At 35.6% G+C, this 16,846-nt stretch overlaps 1 protein-coding gene across 1 annotated transcript; it reads right to left on the reverse strand.

The window, feature by feature from the left end:
- Positions 1–285: 285 nt before the first annotated feature.
- LOC143193650 (cytochrome P450 4C1-like) lies at positions 286–15,464 on the reverse strand. The gene is made up of 11 exons (XM_076399977.1): positions 15,266–15,464; positions 12,508–12,705; positions 12,269–12,451; positions 9,969–10,108; positions 9,847–9,901; positions 9,000–9,097; positions 8,443–8,511; positions 8,212–8,377; positions 7,861–8,040; positions 7,640–7,804; positions 286–440 (listed from the first exon to the last, which is right to left on the reverse strand). Exons 1-11 carry the CDS (start codon positions 15,462–15,464, stop codon positions 286–288), a joined length of 1,608 nt encoding a protein of 535 aa, XP_076256092.1.
- Between the last annotated feature and the right edge of the window lie 1,382 nt (positions 15,465–16,846).

The following is a 16,846-nucleotide window of genomic DNA, read 5'->3' on the forward strand; positions in this document are numbered from 1 at the left end:
ATCGATACAAATTACAGAGGTTGTTTGTTTGAATATTCTCCATAATGTCATTCATATATCCTAATACAAAATCTTCAAATTCGAGGCCTTCATAATCTTCACCTTAAAGAGGTAACTAAATTATTAGTCAATACATTACTGTACCAAATGGATTTATTACCCATTCTTTTTAATAAAAAGGCATGATTTCTTCCCTCCCTGTTCCACTCTTCCACCTTGAGGTTAGTAGCTGTTACATCATTAGGATCTCTTTGATGGTTAATATTATGCATCCTTATGATAATTCTATATCAACCTAGAATCCTGCAAAATCCTGTCAACACTTACATCTGCAGTCAATTGGTCTTTGATATTAGTCTCTTCGGATTTTGTCAATTTCTTAGAACAAATATCACCTTTATGTCCCACATGTGTTTCAATATATTTAATCGATACACCACCTAAAATAGATGAATTATTACTAAAACATATAATGATTAAAATATAGTTGTTACCAGTAACTGCAATTTTTGCTATTATTCTTGAGGGACAAACCCCATTAATGAATTGACTGCCTTTAGCTGGCGGCCGACATACTGTAGATATACTTTGATAACCTTAGTTGCAATAATGGTTAATCACAATTACACTTGCTTAAAAATAACACTTATTTCTAACTTTACTCCTAATGCAATTATATAACAGCTGTTTAACACCTTTTGCTAATTGTTTATTGCCACAAGAATTATAATGTTCTTCTCGACCGTCCTGTGTTCGCCAATATTGAAATTCTTCAATAATTGGGAAATTTAGGTTCGATATCTTTACAGTTATATTATGCGAATCAAGAAGATAATTATGTAAATTAGTATGTTTAGTAAACTTTTCCGAACACAATAGACAGATAATTCCTTTTGTCCTTGGTTGAAGGTCTATATCTACTTTGGGGTGAAAATTTCGTATATGGGTTTTTATTGATGATAATGACGAATATGTTTTCTTGCAGAATTCACACTCTAAATTGTCTCTATAAATGTAATCTTTATTTCAATAAATATATTCAAATTATTAAAATAAAATCAAAGTGTATTTTCGGGCTTCCATTTTTAGAGCTAAATTGTTATCGGTTAACTCAACAAAAATATGTTTTTAACGATGATGCAGTGTCGAAAATGGCGTTTACGCGGCACCCGATATTCACGAGTATACCCGAAGGGCAATTACGATTATACCTGAACGCACATGGTGTGGAGACGAACAGATTCTATCAATATTGCACTATCAGAATTACAGTTCCGTGCTAGCTCTCGAAGAGAACGGTCGTGTCCGGTCCGCCGAACCTACCTGCGCTTCCGAGAATTACCCGAAACTTTCCCTAAGACGGTCGACCCGTTATCACGTTTCACCAGTGCCTACGTCAAAAAAAAAGCGTCTATAAGCGCCGAAAAGGCGTTTTTACAGACAAGGCAATGGCGTCATGTACGTCAGAGCCGACGTCGCCTCCTGAACATAATCCCAGTGTTCCAAATTCAAATGGACCATCTTCAGAAGACAGCCGAGAAGTGCTCATAATAGAATTAAGAAAACAGAACGAAGACCTGCGAAAGCAGATAGCTGACCTTAAAACGTTCGCAAAAGCCCAAACAGACGCCCTGAACAAACAGACGGAAAAGCTGGAAAAGAGCGAAAAGGCTTCCGAAGAGCTCAAGGAAGAAATAAAAACTCTCACAGCTACGATAACACAATTCATGAAGCATCAAAAAGATGCCATGGAAGTAAAGATTCCCGCTGCCATAGAAATCCAGTCTCAGACACCAGCTAAACCGGCACAACACTTAGACCAAACTGAAGACTCAGACGACGGTTTCACCTTGGTGGGAAAAAGGAAAAGAGGGCCCGTCACTCCACCTCAGGAAAGCCAGCTGCCGAAGGCCGGCAACAAGGGAAAACAGGCTCCCAAATCACAACCCAATCCGGTAGCCAAGCCAGCCACTAAATCTACCCAATCCAAAGCCAAGGCTAACGTACAGCCTTCGATTACAAAATTTGCCACCAGACCAGTGCAAAACAAGCCGACCACCAAGACGGCCCCACAGCCAGTACCGAAACAAGTTACCACAAGACCAACCCAGCCTGCGCAGGTAAGTAGCCAGTTCACTAAACAAGTCTTAACCTCCACAGCAAAAACAGTGCCAACCGTTTCGGCGACTGTTTCTCAAAGTCCCCAAAAGGAAAAAATTCCGCCTATAGTGCTCCGTGACAAGAAGAGGTTCATGGAGCTTATTAGAATTACTAAGGCACAATCAATAGACATTATAACCCGAAACAAAAAGGAGGGCATTTTCTTATTCGTCGCCACAAGCGACAATTACCGTAAACTCACTACCCTGCTCGAGGAAAGGAATTACCCTTACCATTCCTTCTGTCATCCGGAGGAGAGAGCATTTCGGGTAATAATAAAAAACATCCCAGAATCACTCTGCATTGACGAAGTACGTGAACTTCTCTTTGATCAAGGCTTCCATCCCAAATTTGTGCAAAGATGGAAATTAAAATCCGGGATAGAACTACCAATTGTTCAGGTAGTTGTCCCTCGCGAAGAGCGACAGATCATATATATGACCAAACTCGGCGTCATCACAGTGAAGGTCGAGGTCCAGAGGGGAAACGGCCAGCCAGTGCAGTGCTTCAACTGCCAGCTTTTCGGGCACTCCAGCTCATATTGCCGAGCCCCCCCACGGTGCGTCAAATGTGCCGGGCATCACGACACTAGATCCTGTACCAAAATCCCAGAAGCACCTCCAAAGTGCAGCAACTGCGGTGAAATTCATACCGCAAACTTCAGCGGTTGCAGCTGCCGTCCTGCTCTAAGAAAACCAAAAATTCCGACCGAAACCAGACCTCCACAAGGTTCTGCATGGAGTAACCAAGGTGGCAGGAAGCTAGCCCAAAAATTAGCCAGCGCTACCCAGCCTGCTCCAACCAATACACCGGACCTTAACTCCACAATGCAGGCGTTTACTGACCCGCAGGCTTTCCTACAAGTGATCGCCCTGGCTCACCAACTTGCTCGTCTTTTTCCAAATGTCGCCGCCTAAGCGGCAACACTTACCTGTCTCTATAACTTTCAGCAGCCTTTAACTCTTCGAAATGGCTGTTCCGAAATCTCTTATACTGATGACATGGAATGCAAATAGCTGGAAAGCAAGCGGAATTGGAAGACGTCATGACATTCTATGACGTCGACATCGTGCTCATCCAGGAAACTTTCCTGAAACCTTCGCATCGTCTCTCTTTCGAACCCTTTTTTATCTACAGAAACGATAGAACTCCGGGTCGAGGCGGTGGAACCGCCATTCTCGTCAGAAAAGGAGTCAAACACGAGCTCCTTCCATCGTTATCAGTAAACAACTTCGAAACAACCTCCATTAAAATTGATATCCAAGAACGTCCCTTCGTGATCACATCCCTGTACAGGAAATCTTCTGCATTCAACTATGCCGAATACCGATCACTCGTCGAAGGAAAATTTCCGAAAATAGTAGGTGGCGACTTCAACGCCCACCACCCCACCTGGGGGTGTTCCAGAGCGAATCCCGCAGGTAACGCCATCGTAGCTCTAAGTGCAGATCTGGGCTACGGTCTTGCCTTGCCAGATGAACCCACCCATCACCCTAGTACAGTCTCTCAAGGCGCAGCAAGAATCCTTGATTTCTTTAATCTTCAAGACGTAAATCGCAATTCCGAAGTTCGAGTCCTTGATGAACTAGACTCTGATCATCGTCCGGTCCTTCTCAAACTCGGAAACTGCGCCACCACTCAAGTCCCACTAACAAGATTCAGGAAAAAAACCGACTGGAAAAACTACCAATCTCTTCTCCTGAAATCCGATCCAATTCCGAAAATTAACACACCAGAACACCTCGAGGAAGCCGTACTCAAGCTAACTCGCGATATTCAGTCTGCTCACGAATCTTCGACAGTCAAAATTTCATCACAACCCCAGCCGTGGAAAAACAACCTTCCCGCTTCTCTTAAACGTGAAATTCGCATCAAAAACGGTTTATGCAGATTAGCTCGATACACCCTTGATGCTGCAGACAAAAGGGAGGCGAACAGAGCATGCAAGAGGGTAAGGGCGGCCGTCTCGACTTGGCGAGCAATGAAATGGAACTCATTTCTCGCGGACCAAAGGCTGGATGGCCCCCCTTCCTTCTGGCGTGTCTCCAAATGCCTTGTGGGGAAGACGCACAATGTCATCCTTCCCCTGAAGTCAACGGTTACAGGAAATTTCGCAGTCACTGACCAAGAAAAAGTCGAGCTCCTTGCAGAGACCTACGAAGCTCAAATGAAATGCCTCCCACCCGCACAGAACACTAAAACTAAAGACATTGACACTGTCAGCAACGAATCCAACTCCGTCAAAAGACCAGTAACCCCCGCCTTTCTTCTCAACTATTTTGTCTCTCCAAAGTCTCTACAGACTATGATCGGCAAACTTCAAACCAAAAAATCTCCAGGTTTCGATGGAATATCGATTACCCAGTTAAAAAAGCTCCCGCATAAGCAGCTCGCAGAACTGGCAAACATCATTAACTCCATCATGAGACTGCAACACTTCCCGGCGTCTTGGAAACACGCACATATAGCGGTTATACCCAAGAAAGGAGCAAAATCATCTCCATCTGATTACAGGCCTATCAGCCTTCTCAGCGCCATTTCGAAGCTTGCCGAGAGGGCAATACTCTACGCTCTCAACTCTTTTACAAAGGAAAACAACATCATTCCAGATGAACAATTCGGCTTTCGCGCTCACCACTCATCCGTCCATCAAGCTTCCCATCTGGCTGCACACATCCATCATGCTCTTGACCAACGTAAAAAGCTTGGAGCAGTTCTTCTGGACCTAACCAAAACCTTCGACAAGGTCTGGCACGACGGATTGTTCGCAAAGTGCGTGCGGCTAGGCCTCCCAGAAGACCTAACCGCTCTCATCAAGTCCTATGTCTCGGACAGATCTTTCCAGGTCAAGATCAGGGCGTCACTTTCCAGTCGTAAACAAATCGATGCTGGCGTACCTCAAGGTTCCCCGCTGGCCCCAGCCTTATTTAATCTCTTTATTTCAGATATGCCGAGAAAAGAGCATGTTGACGTCGCCTTTTACGCTGACGACACTGCTTTCTTCACGGCCGCCAGGTTCGAAGTGACAACTCATGAACGTTTACAGAAGCAGCTCGATCATGCGGTCAAGTGGTTCAAATTCTGGACCTCATCCGTCGCTACAGTCATAACTTGCCCCCATACAACAGTACCCAGTTGTGTGTTAACTCAGGTTCGCGAATCAATAGAATCGCCGGGCCCTCGTGCCCAATAACGGCTGCCCGATCAGCGGGTGCCATATCCCCAAATTTAATGCAGTAGCAGTAGTGATCCACAGGGGTCAACTGTGAGGCGGTTTCGGTTTAGTGTATTGGTAAGCCCAGAGGCAGTCCCACATAACCCGGTTCAACTTGTCACTCCAGGGCAAGTCTCCGCGACCAGGTATGCGTCATGCATTCCACCGCCTGGTTTTTAGGCCAGAACTATCAGAATTGTACTAAATTACTACGCGCCCTACGATTGTATTTATATGTTTATAAAGCTTGGTCAGCGCAATGTTCAAGGTTATGCATTTATTGAGCTGGCCGGGCAGAAATGACCATATAACTGGCTTTTGGCTTTTTTTCAGCAAAAGCTGTTTTATTTCTCAATATGTAAAGGTTTCTGTTTTTAACTCAATACATTTAGCTCAGCTTTTATCCAATGTATTTATTTATTGCTTTTAAACAATGGATTTTCTCAAGGCCATCAAAATAGACGTTTGTTTCAGTGATAAACTTCTTCAACGATTCTTCTGCATTCGACTGATATCTCTCACCTCACAGCTATTTCGCCAAGTTTGGTAACAAGAAATACTCTCAGGGGGTAGCAGTTCGTAGTGACTATACACGCGTACACTCGGGAATTTTCTTGATGGAACGACACTTTTTTTATACCTAGCGGGGAGCCGTGCGGACTTAGATTTTTGCTCGTTGACAATAACGTACTAGGAATCTCACTCGGGCTAAATATTATTTAAAAAAATGTATTATTAGGAAAAAATAAGTGAGTGTATTGAATGCCGCTAAATTACACAGCAGTGTTGAGAGAGACTATATATTAAAAAAACAATTTTTATTCAGCAAATACGGTAGCTTTTGTTTAAAATTGATATCAAGTATGTCCAAAAGCTTTGAATAATCTCCACCGAAGATCGCAGCGTGTATTCCAAACTGTAGCCGACCGACAGTCACAGCTTTGTCTTCTTTGGTACAAGTTTACCTAGAGGAACCCAGTGTTCTGATTACTCCTTGGGCACTGGTGTCTTGTGATGTATCAATTTTTTTTCAGCGGTTACGATGCGGTATAAAAGCTTGCTCAGATTTGGGCTGAACATCGCCAAACACTCCTTTGATGAGGCCAGACTATTGCGCTTATGTTCGAGTGTAATTAATTACCGAATCCATCCTGCCGATAGCTTTTTCATATCCAAATATTCATATAAAATGCGATGTATCCACTCAGCCGAGATGCCTACAACCTCAGCCATCTTACGCACTTTTCACATACTCTCTCATTTCTCCGATAGTCCAGTATGATATTGTGTCCCATTTATTGGATCAACCCTGTCTCGCTTGACTGTCTGTTCTGGGCGACCTGACCATTAGGTATCATTTGAAACTGATAGCGCTCAGTTCCAATAGTATTTTTGAATGCTTTCGTTTGTGGTGATGTTTTTTTTTGCGTAAAAATAAAATAGTTTAATCAGCATATGATTTTTTTCATTTTTGTTCAAATTCAGTAAGCTAACTGCTGTCAGTGACTGTCAAACATAAACTAAATAGTGCAGCTTACCCGAAATATCACAGTAGTCTATCAATAGATGGCAGTTGGGAATAGCAGTGATATATTTAAAGTTATAGCGCAGACAATTCGAAAAGTTACTGACTTGTAAATCTGCACTCGTATATTCGTTATTTACGTTATTTATGTTACTTACATTTCATAAGAAGTTGTTTCTTTTGGGCTAATTTCCAACATATACATCTATATTAAAGGCTTTAATAAAATTATTTTCCGTTTTTCCCTTATTTAATTAAACTGAATATCCAATTTACTTTTATTACATTTTATTCGATCATTTGAGTAGTTCAATACAAAATAGAAGTAAATGTCCAAGACGTGATACTAGTAGTTAATGTTGAAGCAATGAAGAATTTCTCCTGAGAAAGGACATAATAATTTATGGATGACATCACAATAAGGAATAAATGTGATGGTGAGAGTTATATAATAATATAGTATGAAATACAATAAAAAAATTAAATGACCATTTTAACGATGAATACAACTTTATACCAATAAAGGCATTTAATGTGTAAAATAATTAAAGTACGTACAATAACCTAATAATTTATAAAAAATATTAACGTCAAATAATCTTAAAAAGGAAGAATGTAATAAAATTGATTTTTAATTATAAACAACAATTATCTATAATTAAAAATACTTAAAGTGTAATTATATACCTTATTATTAGAAATAATATTATAATTATTATATTTTTATGTTAATAACTAACTTGTATGTCTAAGTGTTACCGATACTTTAGCGCCATCTCTGAATCTTAACAGCAAGTCGGTTTTCAATTTTATATCTTCTATTTGTCTGTAAGCGCAATGTATCACATATTTTCGTAAAACTATAACTATTATAACTTTTATATTCATCAGGGTATAATTCTTTCCTGAAAAATACTACATAAATTTCAATCTACAATCAGTCTAGTTAGACAATCTTTGCCTATGCAGTTGCGAGGTCCATATGAAAACGGTATATAAGTACACGGATGTCTTTTTACTTGTTCTTCTGGTAAAAATCGATCTGGATCAAATTTCAGCGGGTTTGGCCAGTATTTCTCATTTCTATGAATATATAGGACACCAAAATAAACAGAAGCATATTTCGGTATTACAAAATCTCCTAAAATGTATGCTACTATAACACCACAGTTAAGTACTAGTACTATAATATAGCAACTATTATAATATCAGTGGTTTTGTTTTCTATAAATACTAAAAATATATAATAAGCCGTCTTAACATAAATAACAACATAAATACGACATATACACAACATATACACGATAATTACCAAGGTTAGTATCTTTGGTTATATATCTACCAAAAATAGATGCTACAGGAAACAATCTAAGAGTTTCTTTTATTACTCGATCTGTATATTGTAAATTGTGCAGATCTTTTGACTCTGGACATCGACCAGGTCCAATCACCTCTAAAATTTCTTGTAAAACTTTATCCTATAAAAAACAACAATAAATAAAAATTGTCATCGTAAAGACATTCAGATTTATAGTCGAGTTACCTGGATATCTTGAAACATTCCCAACACAACCAAAATGAAAGACAACGTTAATGCTGTTGTTTCTGTTCCCTAAAATAATGTTAAATCATTTAAATTCCAATTTTCTTAGAATAACCGTTTCAAAAAGTCATACATTTTGGATTAAGTTAAATAGTAATTTATTTATTTAATATTAATTTTATTTTTTTCTGTTATCTGGATACTAAAACTGTGAAATAATTTAGATAGTTTCAAACATGGGCTGCTGTGTTTTATATTATAAAGAAAACTTATAAAATTCGTGGAAGCCATTAAAATATCTATAGCACAATATGTATTCGTCAAACATTTCCTTTTTCGAACATTACTTGTTTCCCTTAATGTCACATGATCTGGCTCTATATATATGGATTGTTATAAAGAGCCGAGTCTTTGCTAGTCGCAAGAGACATGCAATAATTTAAGATATTTTTTTCAAATAATTTTTAAATTTCTTTAACTAAATAACAATATAACCAAAAAAAATACTTATAATAATTATTTATATTAGCAATATATAGCAAATTAGTTAAACTTACTGCAAAAAGAAACATGTTAACTTCGTCTCGAAGATTATTTGAATCGAATTGTCCACTGTTTATTAAGTAATCCAGGAAAAATTTCTTATGTTCTCTATCTAAAATATTTTATCAGAGTTACTACCAACATAATTTTGTAATAGGTCTAGTTTAATAGGTATGCATTACATAATAACTTTCAAATCTTCGTTTCTTTGCTTGTCATGAAAAAAGGGTTTTATATGGTGTGTTATGACAGTCCAGATACTGCACTGGAATATTCATGGCCGTAAAGTTTTAAAAAGGGTGGGATTAGCAAGGTATATTGCTAGCTGCTAAACCCGAATGAAACTGTTACTGCAGATGTCTACTGTTGCCAATTGAATAATGAATAACAGACAAAAAATCATCGTCTTGATAGGCATAACAACACTCGGCTACTTATTGGCAGAGTTGTGAAGGACACAATCTTGAAATATACGGAGTTCTGCAGCACCTAGTGTACACAGTAAACATATCGCTTTCTGATCACCATTTGCTTAGATCGATATAACAAGGGTTTAACTAGCACGTGATTTCGAAATGCTGGAAATATGCGAACTTGGATGATTAAATAATTGCCACACCAACATCTTCCTTTCGATTCGGAATTACTGTTACCAGAAAGATGAGAAAAAGTTACATAATTTGACGGAAAATAGGACGAATGATGGATGAGTGAAGTAAAAAATAAGTGAAAAAATGATAAGAGTTATCTATAGGGAAACTGCGAAAGTAAAATTGTTTATTTAACAAACTGTAGAAATTCTATTCCTGCTGTTTTTTTCATAATTTAATCCATTTGAAAGCGGCCGTTCAAGAAACTTACCTAGACCATCTTCTTCAATGTTGTTACGTTTATGTTTTAGATTTTCCTGAATAACCTAGATAACGTCAATGAGAGTATTAATATCAATATTATTTTTATAAATAGTGATTATATTAGTTTACCTTGTCTGACAAATTGTTGAACATCGGTAGAATAGTTTGTAATTGTCTTTCGAAACCCATGATATTCCATATAAAATTAAATTTATTCCTCGTATAGAATATTCGAACATATGTCAAATGCATTAATCTATAATATTTAGCTATTAATTATTTTTGTATTAGAACTATAGATATACAAATATTACTTTTCAAATATATAGCCGTAATTATTACCATCGGTTTGAACGTTAAGCTTCAAGTTCATTACGGTTTCTAAATCAAGTATGAAAGAAAAAAATTAATCTATTAAAGTTGTACGTTATTAGAGATAACATATTAATTTTCAGTAAATTTACATATACGAGGGGAAACAAATATACACCCAATTCTGATGAGTTTAGTTTTTCTTCATTTTTAGTCACGTCAACCTCTCGGATATTTTAGTGACTGGACCTAGAGCGTAATGTGGGCTCCGAATTATAGTCAGCAGCTTTAAGCCTACCAACTGCCCAGTGACCAACTTTAGAAATCATCCCAGAAGACATCCGGTCTTAACCAGCCTGGTTACTGGCGTGACTGGGATCATTTTCCTTGTTGTCCCCGGATTTTACATTTTTGCCTAGAATAATCACAAATATTAGACAATCGCTAACATATACAAACGACCATGTCCCAGCAGGATTCGAACCCGCGACTATCGCAACAGTAGGAGGACCGCCCTGTCGCCTTTACCACTGCGCCACCAAGCCGGCACAATTCTGGTGAGATTTAATCAATCCTTCTCTGGCGATCACCTTCAATAAGCTCTCGGCAATAAATACAGCATGGATGTTGTCATTTTTAAGACTTGTTCGTGGGCGTCCATCATGCTACTGCTATCATGAGGCTGCCACCCACACTCATAAACCCCCTCTTCATAAACCAAAGAAGACTCGAGCATCGAATCTTTTAGATCGGAATTACGTGCTAAGCTAAACAGTAAAATTACTGTTCGTATTTGATTCCCTTTCGTTACTCAGTTATAATCTCCCAAGATTTATTTTAAATTAATTGATCTAATTCACAGAATGCCTAAATTAACCATCAAAGCATTCATATAATTTAGTCCTTTATTTTCTTTTTTGTTTGTTTGAATTTCACATCTACCAAGTCTATTTTAACTTCCAGTAAAAATGGTTTTGGAGATCATCAAAATATGTTATTAAATACTGATATACTAAGGGTAAGATAAAAAGTTCGGAGAAATCTTTGGATTCTATATACGAAAACAGTCAAAGCAGTAGATGAAAGCAATGACTAGTTGGAGGCCAAAATTCACGAAAAAGGGCCTGGGTTAAAAATAGCTAATAATTTTTATTAAAGTATATCACCTGTATACACAGGTGAAATGGAGATAGCAAAATTATGAGATTTGAGGCTGGAATTGCTCGGCCTCGATATGGGGAATCTTGTTCTAGTTTGGCATTTTTTGTATTCTGTCTGTTTATTTTTGAGAAACGTGAACGAGCCAATGAAGAAAGTGAGAGGACCTGAAGTGATATCGGAGAAAAGGTGAACGAGTTGTGTTGGTCATAGAGTAATAAATATTATTTTATGAAATACTATATAAATATGTTGTTATTCAGATAAGTGTTAAACAAAACCTTACAGAATACTTATTATAATTAAGTACGAAGTATTAGAAATGAAAGTTGAAACCTATTGCTGTCTCCTATTTTGAGATATGATAATGGAAAAGTGATTAATTCTGTGATGAATAAATTAATTAGTCACAGAATTGAAGGGGTAACTATGACTGAAAAAGAAAATGAATTTTAATAACTGGAATCTCTTTCTTGACTGTTATGTAAATATATTGTTATAGGAATAAGAGTTAAAGAATGCCTTACAAGATACTTATTATAATTAAATAAAAGCCAATATTATAGTGACAAATTAATTGAATTAAATGCTAATCAATTTTTTAAGGCATTTCTTGAGTGTTATATTGGGGCTACGGGACTAAATCGGCGAAAGATATGCTTCCCTTAGACTTTATGCCTTACAAGTAAAAATTTGACAAAATTTTATTATGGTTTATTATTAAATTTTATGATGTAATTCTTTTTTCCTTCTTCCCTAATTATTTTATAACTTTTAAAAGTTTTTTAACGGTCATATAATACGTTATATATATATATATATATATATATATATATATATATATATATATATATATATATATATATATATATATATATATATAATGTAATATTGAAAAAGGGGCTTTTAGAATGAGAAAATAATAATTTAAAGTATAACTAAGTTTAATAGAACCTCACCACTCAGAATATCCAATGAACATTTTGTAAATAAATCGTAAATATTTATATCTTTTCCAGTTTGTTGTTCTAATAGGGTATTTAAAATGAATGCTTTTTCCGCAAAAATTGCAACAAACTGATCCAAATTTTTTTGATGAAATGTTTTCATAATTATTTTTCGGTTCTTACGCCATTTTTGTACTGAAACAATGTCATTTGAATCAAAATGATGGTATCGTATCCCGACTAAGTTTCACCTGGTGCTAGTATAAGACCTTCACCGATAACATGAGTTGCTGCTCTATATTCATCATCTTTTTCCACTAACTTATAACTTCCTAATACTTTTTCTATATGCTCTGGTTTGTGTAGGAAATAAATTAATTTTGGTCCGAGCCATAACTTTCCACCTCCTGGATAATTTTCTTGTATTCGGGTTAAACGGTCATATATATCTAAAAAGAACAAATCTGTATATGGAAAAACTATATAAACTAAAAAAATATATTTACTGTAAACTAGATAAATACCTGTATTAAATTTAAAATATTTTGGTAATATCTCATAATATAAAATTATATTTGTAATAACAGATAGGGCAAAAGTCCCGCTTCCATTTTAATAGCGTGGTATTTTGGTTATGTGACGTTTAGCTCAGTTTAACCATTGTATTGTGTAGACGTCCAAATTTTATTATGGATAAATAGAGGCCACAGGAACGAACAGAAATAGTGAAAATAATTATTGAAAATAATTGTTTCATTATATATAGTTTCATTATCCTCGTGGATATGGAAATTACGTTAAAATATCCTAATCGTCCAGTGCCTCACAAAACCACAATTTATCATTTACATGCGAATTTTCGACAGTACAGTACGACAGGAGACAGGCCTCGTTCTGGAAGACAACGGACGTCTCGTAATGCTGAAAATGTGGCTCTGGTATGCAATACTTACAGAGTCTCCAGAAACATGAATTTGGAGACGTGATTCCGAGTTCGGGAATTTTGAAAACTAATTTGAAAATATTCCCGTACAAAATTCAATTTATCCAAAAATTGCTACCGAGAGATATCGATCAACGAGTTGAGTACAGTAATGCAATACTAAGGCTATCTGTTGAAATTGAAGATTTTTCGTCTAAATTGATAATGAGCGATGAAGTCCATTTTCTTCTCAGTGGCCACGTCAATAAACAGAACAGTCGATTTTGGGGAACACAGAATCCTCAATTAATTCATGAAACATCATTACACCTACCAAAAACAACTGTATGGTGTCCTGGTTCAACAGGTATGCTGTTACTGCTGAACGGTAGCGTGATTCGAAATTGTGTTGTGCTTGAAAGAGCCAGAACTAGAAGACATTTGGTTTCTGCAAGATAGGCCAGAGCACACACATCTCGTTCAATAATTCAATTATTGAATGACGACGAACCAATTTCACGAAGTGGCGATTTAGCAAGGCCAGCCAGATCTCCGGATTTAACAGCACCAGAATTTTTCTTATGGGGTTTTTTAAAATCAAATGTTTTAAACCACCTCTTCATACCATAACAGGCGCAGTCGGTAGGATTCCGAGAAGAGCATAAAAGCTCTTTTCTTTTGAAATCATTCAATTAACCGGAATCAAATGATTTAAGAAGTTCACGTTCGATTGGGAATCGTTCGGCAGTTACACGAAGCATTAATTAAGGATAGATCAGAGAAGATAGCAGTTTTGCTATCCCCAAACCTTTCAGGATTGCTTTCTGGATTTGGGAATGCCAACCGAGCCGTCGTTCGAAGTTGAGACCTATGTACGTGACGTTATCCAGCCATGAAATCGTTGTAGTGTCGATTTTCAGTTGCGAGACGCGCAGTGCGTAACACTTCTTATGGAAAATGATGAACTGAGTTTTCAGTGCAACATCCACCACTTAACCGCATAATCGAGCTACTTCTGTAAACGTTCTTGAATGGTAATCTCGAGTCTGGAGGCCGTGATGAAAACAGTGTCGTCAGCGTAAAACGCTACATCATTGTGCCTTTTCTCGGAAGATCTGAAATAAAGAGGTTAAATAAGGCCGGGGGCCAGCGGGGAACCTTGAAGTAAGCCAGCATTAATTCAATGACATTTATATTAATTTAGGTCTCTTTAATTTGTTAAATTATATTATTATTTTTCTATTGTTTGGGCTTGGCATCGACTTCAAAGTGATCAGTTGGTAGTAGTTAAAATAATATTGTATATATAGTAGAGTATAAAATATGTGTAGTAGATACGTTAAATACGGTTCTTGATTATTTTTATTTGGTTATTACAACGATTATTATGCACTTACTTTATTTTAAAAAAATTTATGTTAAGAATCACATCACACAAGATCATTAAATATAAAAGAAGTATTATTTTTTAATTTTGAGTTATTTCCTTATCTATTTTTTGAAGTCGGTTCAATTTTTTTGTAAAAATATAGTAGTATAAAAGTATATAGTAAAAATATTTACTCAATAAATTACACAGTTATTTTTTTAAATATTACAATGGATAGGCTAAGTATATAATAATAAGTAAAGGTTCAGCCCATCTGAGGAAAAATAGGAATAAAGAAACAATGATTGAAAATATGGAGTGATTCAGGCCCTGGAGTCCGCTATCTAGCTTAAGTGATTTGACAAATGTTGTAACTAAACAGCAACAAAAATGTATTGTCCCTGTCGAAAATCGAACTCATGACTTCCGTATAGAAGATAAACACTTTAACCATTACACCATAAAAGCAGTTGTCTCCAATATTTCTACGAGGTCTTACATGCTATAGTTAGTGCTTAAAAGGCAAACCGAATGGCTTTTGCACTGGAGGACTTGAATCTTTAAAAGAAGCCTATATTTAATAATGGAATTTTAATGATTTCCTTTTATTAGGATTAGTTTTTGAGATTTTACTTTCTATTTAATATCTTTTATTTATTTTAAATAATTAAATGTCATAATCCAAAGTTAATATTTATTTTCATGCCATAACACTTACTTTCTGGTTTAGCCACTACTTTATATAAAGCTCCAATAAAAGGTAAGTTAAACGGCCCTGGCACATTCCATGATTTTAGGAACATATTCCTCTTCCTCCATATAAAGTTACCATATACTATTGTGATAGTTACTATCAAAAGTAAAAGTATAATATCAAATCGTGAAAAATAATAAACGGTGTCTTTCCAATTGAACATTCTTCTAAAAATCAGAAACATTATATAAATCCAAAATACATTTTCATTGTTTATTAGTTTGTTTACTAAGTCAACTGATTAGATTTGGAATTCTTTAGGAACTTTTTGTTTGATTTGGTTAATGTGATGCAAATAATACAGAATTTAAAAAGTTGGAGAGATGCGATATAAATGTATTTTGTAAGATTTGCTATACTCACGGAGCTGGAATAATGCTTTATAATATTTTATATATGAGTATTATAAATGATAAAAGTTAGTAACGTTGAAATTTGTAAAATCGTTTTTGATGAAATTATACTTACAACAGAAACTTGTCTATTTTGAATGAATACAATAAATAAACAACCGTGGGACACAACATGATTAAAATATAAATACACAATTTTAAAATTAATTTAATTTTTTTTTGAATATTTATGAATAACATACTAGAAAAAGAAAACATTTAAAAGTTAATTGCAATGAATATCGGCGTTTTTCATAAAATATAATTTAACAATCATTTGTCATTGTTTTTCAATTTACCTTAATTTATATTCACTAATATACGTATTGTGGTATGTAAAGTATTACTAAAATATGTTTGACGATGATATTTTAAATCATTAGAGAATGATGATGAGGTTGAATAAGTATTCGTGTTTTATTTCATTACTATTGACTGGCGACTCACCAATCTAGTGTCATCCCAGCAAACATCCCTGGTTACTGGCTTAACTGAAATGATTTTCCTTGTCGGATTTTAAACTCTTGCCTTATGGATCATTTTAAATAAATCATTATTCATGTAAGATTTTGTAAAATTTAATTAAAAACCGGTAACCAAACGGCAAAACAAAGATGATGACATTGTTCAAGCAATTTTATGTATAAATTGACTCCAAAGAATACTTATATTGCTCTATGATGAACGTACAAATACCGCGAATAGGACATTCCGTTTGTAAAATATTTTACAAATATATTCTATATGTGGTGGTGTTTAGATAATACCTTCTTCATAATAGATGTGTGGTATTTGAACTAGCTCGTCTTTTTGTACAACTAGTATATATTTTAATAGGCTAAATGATTTAATAGAAAAACTAACATTTGAGATAATAAAAAAAAATCTGCGCGTGACGTAATTGTTTTGGTCACACACTTAATTCAGGTATAGCATTTATTTATATATTATTTTAATAACTTTATGTTAATTAGATATTCTATCGTGTATCGATGGTATGAGGGCCCCTACGGTAATTAATTATACACCGCTAAAAAACTCAAACAATTTGTATATATTCGTTCAAAAGTAGAAACATATTGTAAGGCTAGACCCAGCCAGTATATTATAATTTGAACATCGTTAATTTATTTACAGCAATAATGTCATTCTA

This window comes from Rhynchophorus ferrugineus, unplaced genomic scaffold (genome assembly GCF_030347505.1).
Source record: "Rhynchophorus ferrugineus isolate W39M unplaced genomic scaffold, kcgeb_rfMv2 rfM3, whole genome shotgun sequence".
Lineage (NCBI taxonomy): Eukaryota > Metazoa > Arthropoda > Insecta > Coleoptera > Curculionidae > Rhynchophorus > Rhynchophorus ferrugineus.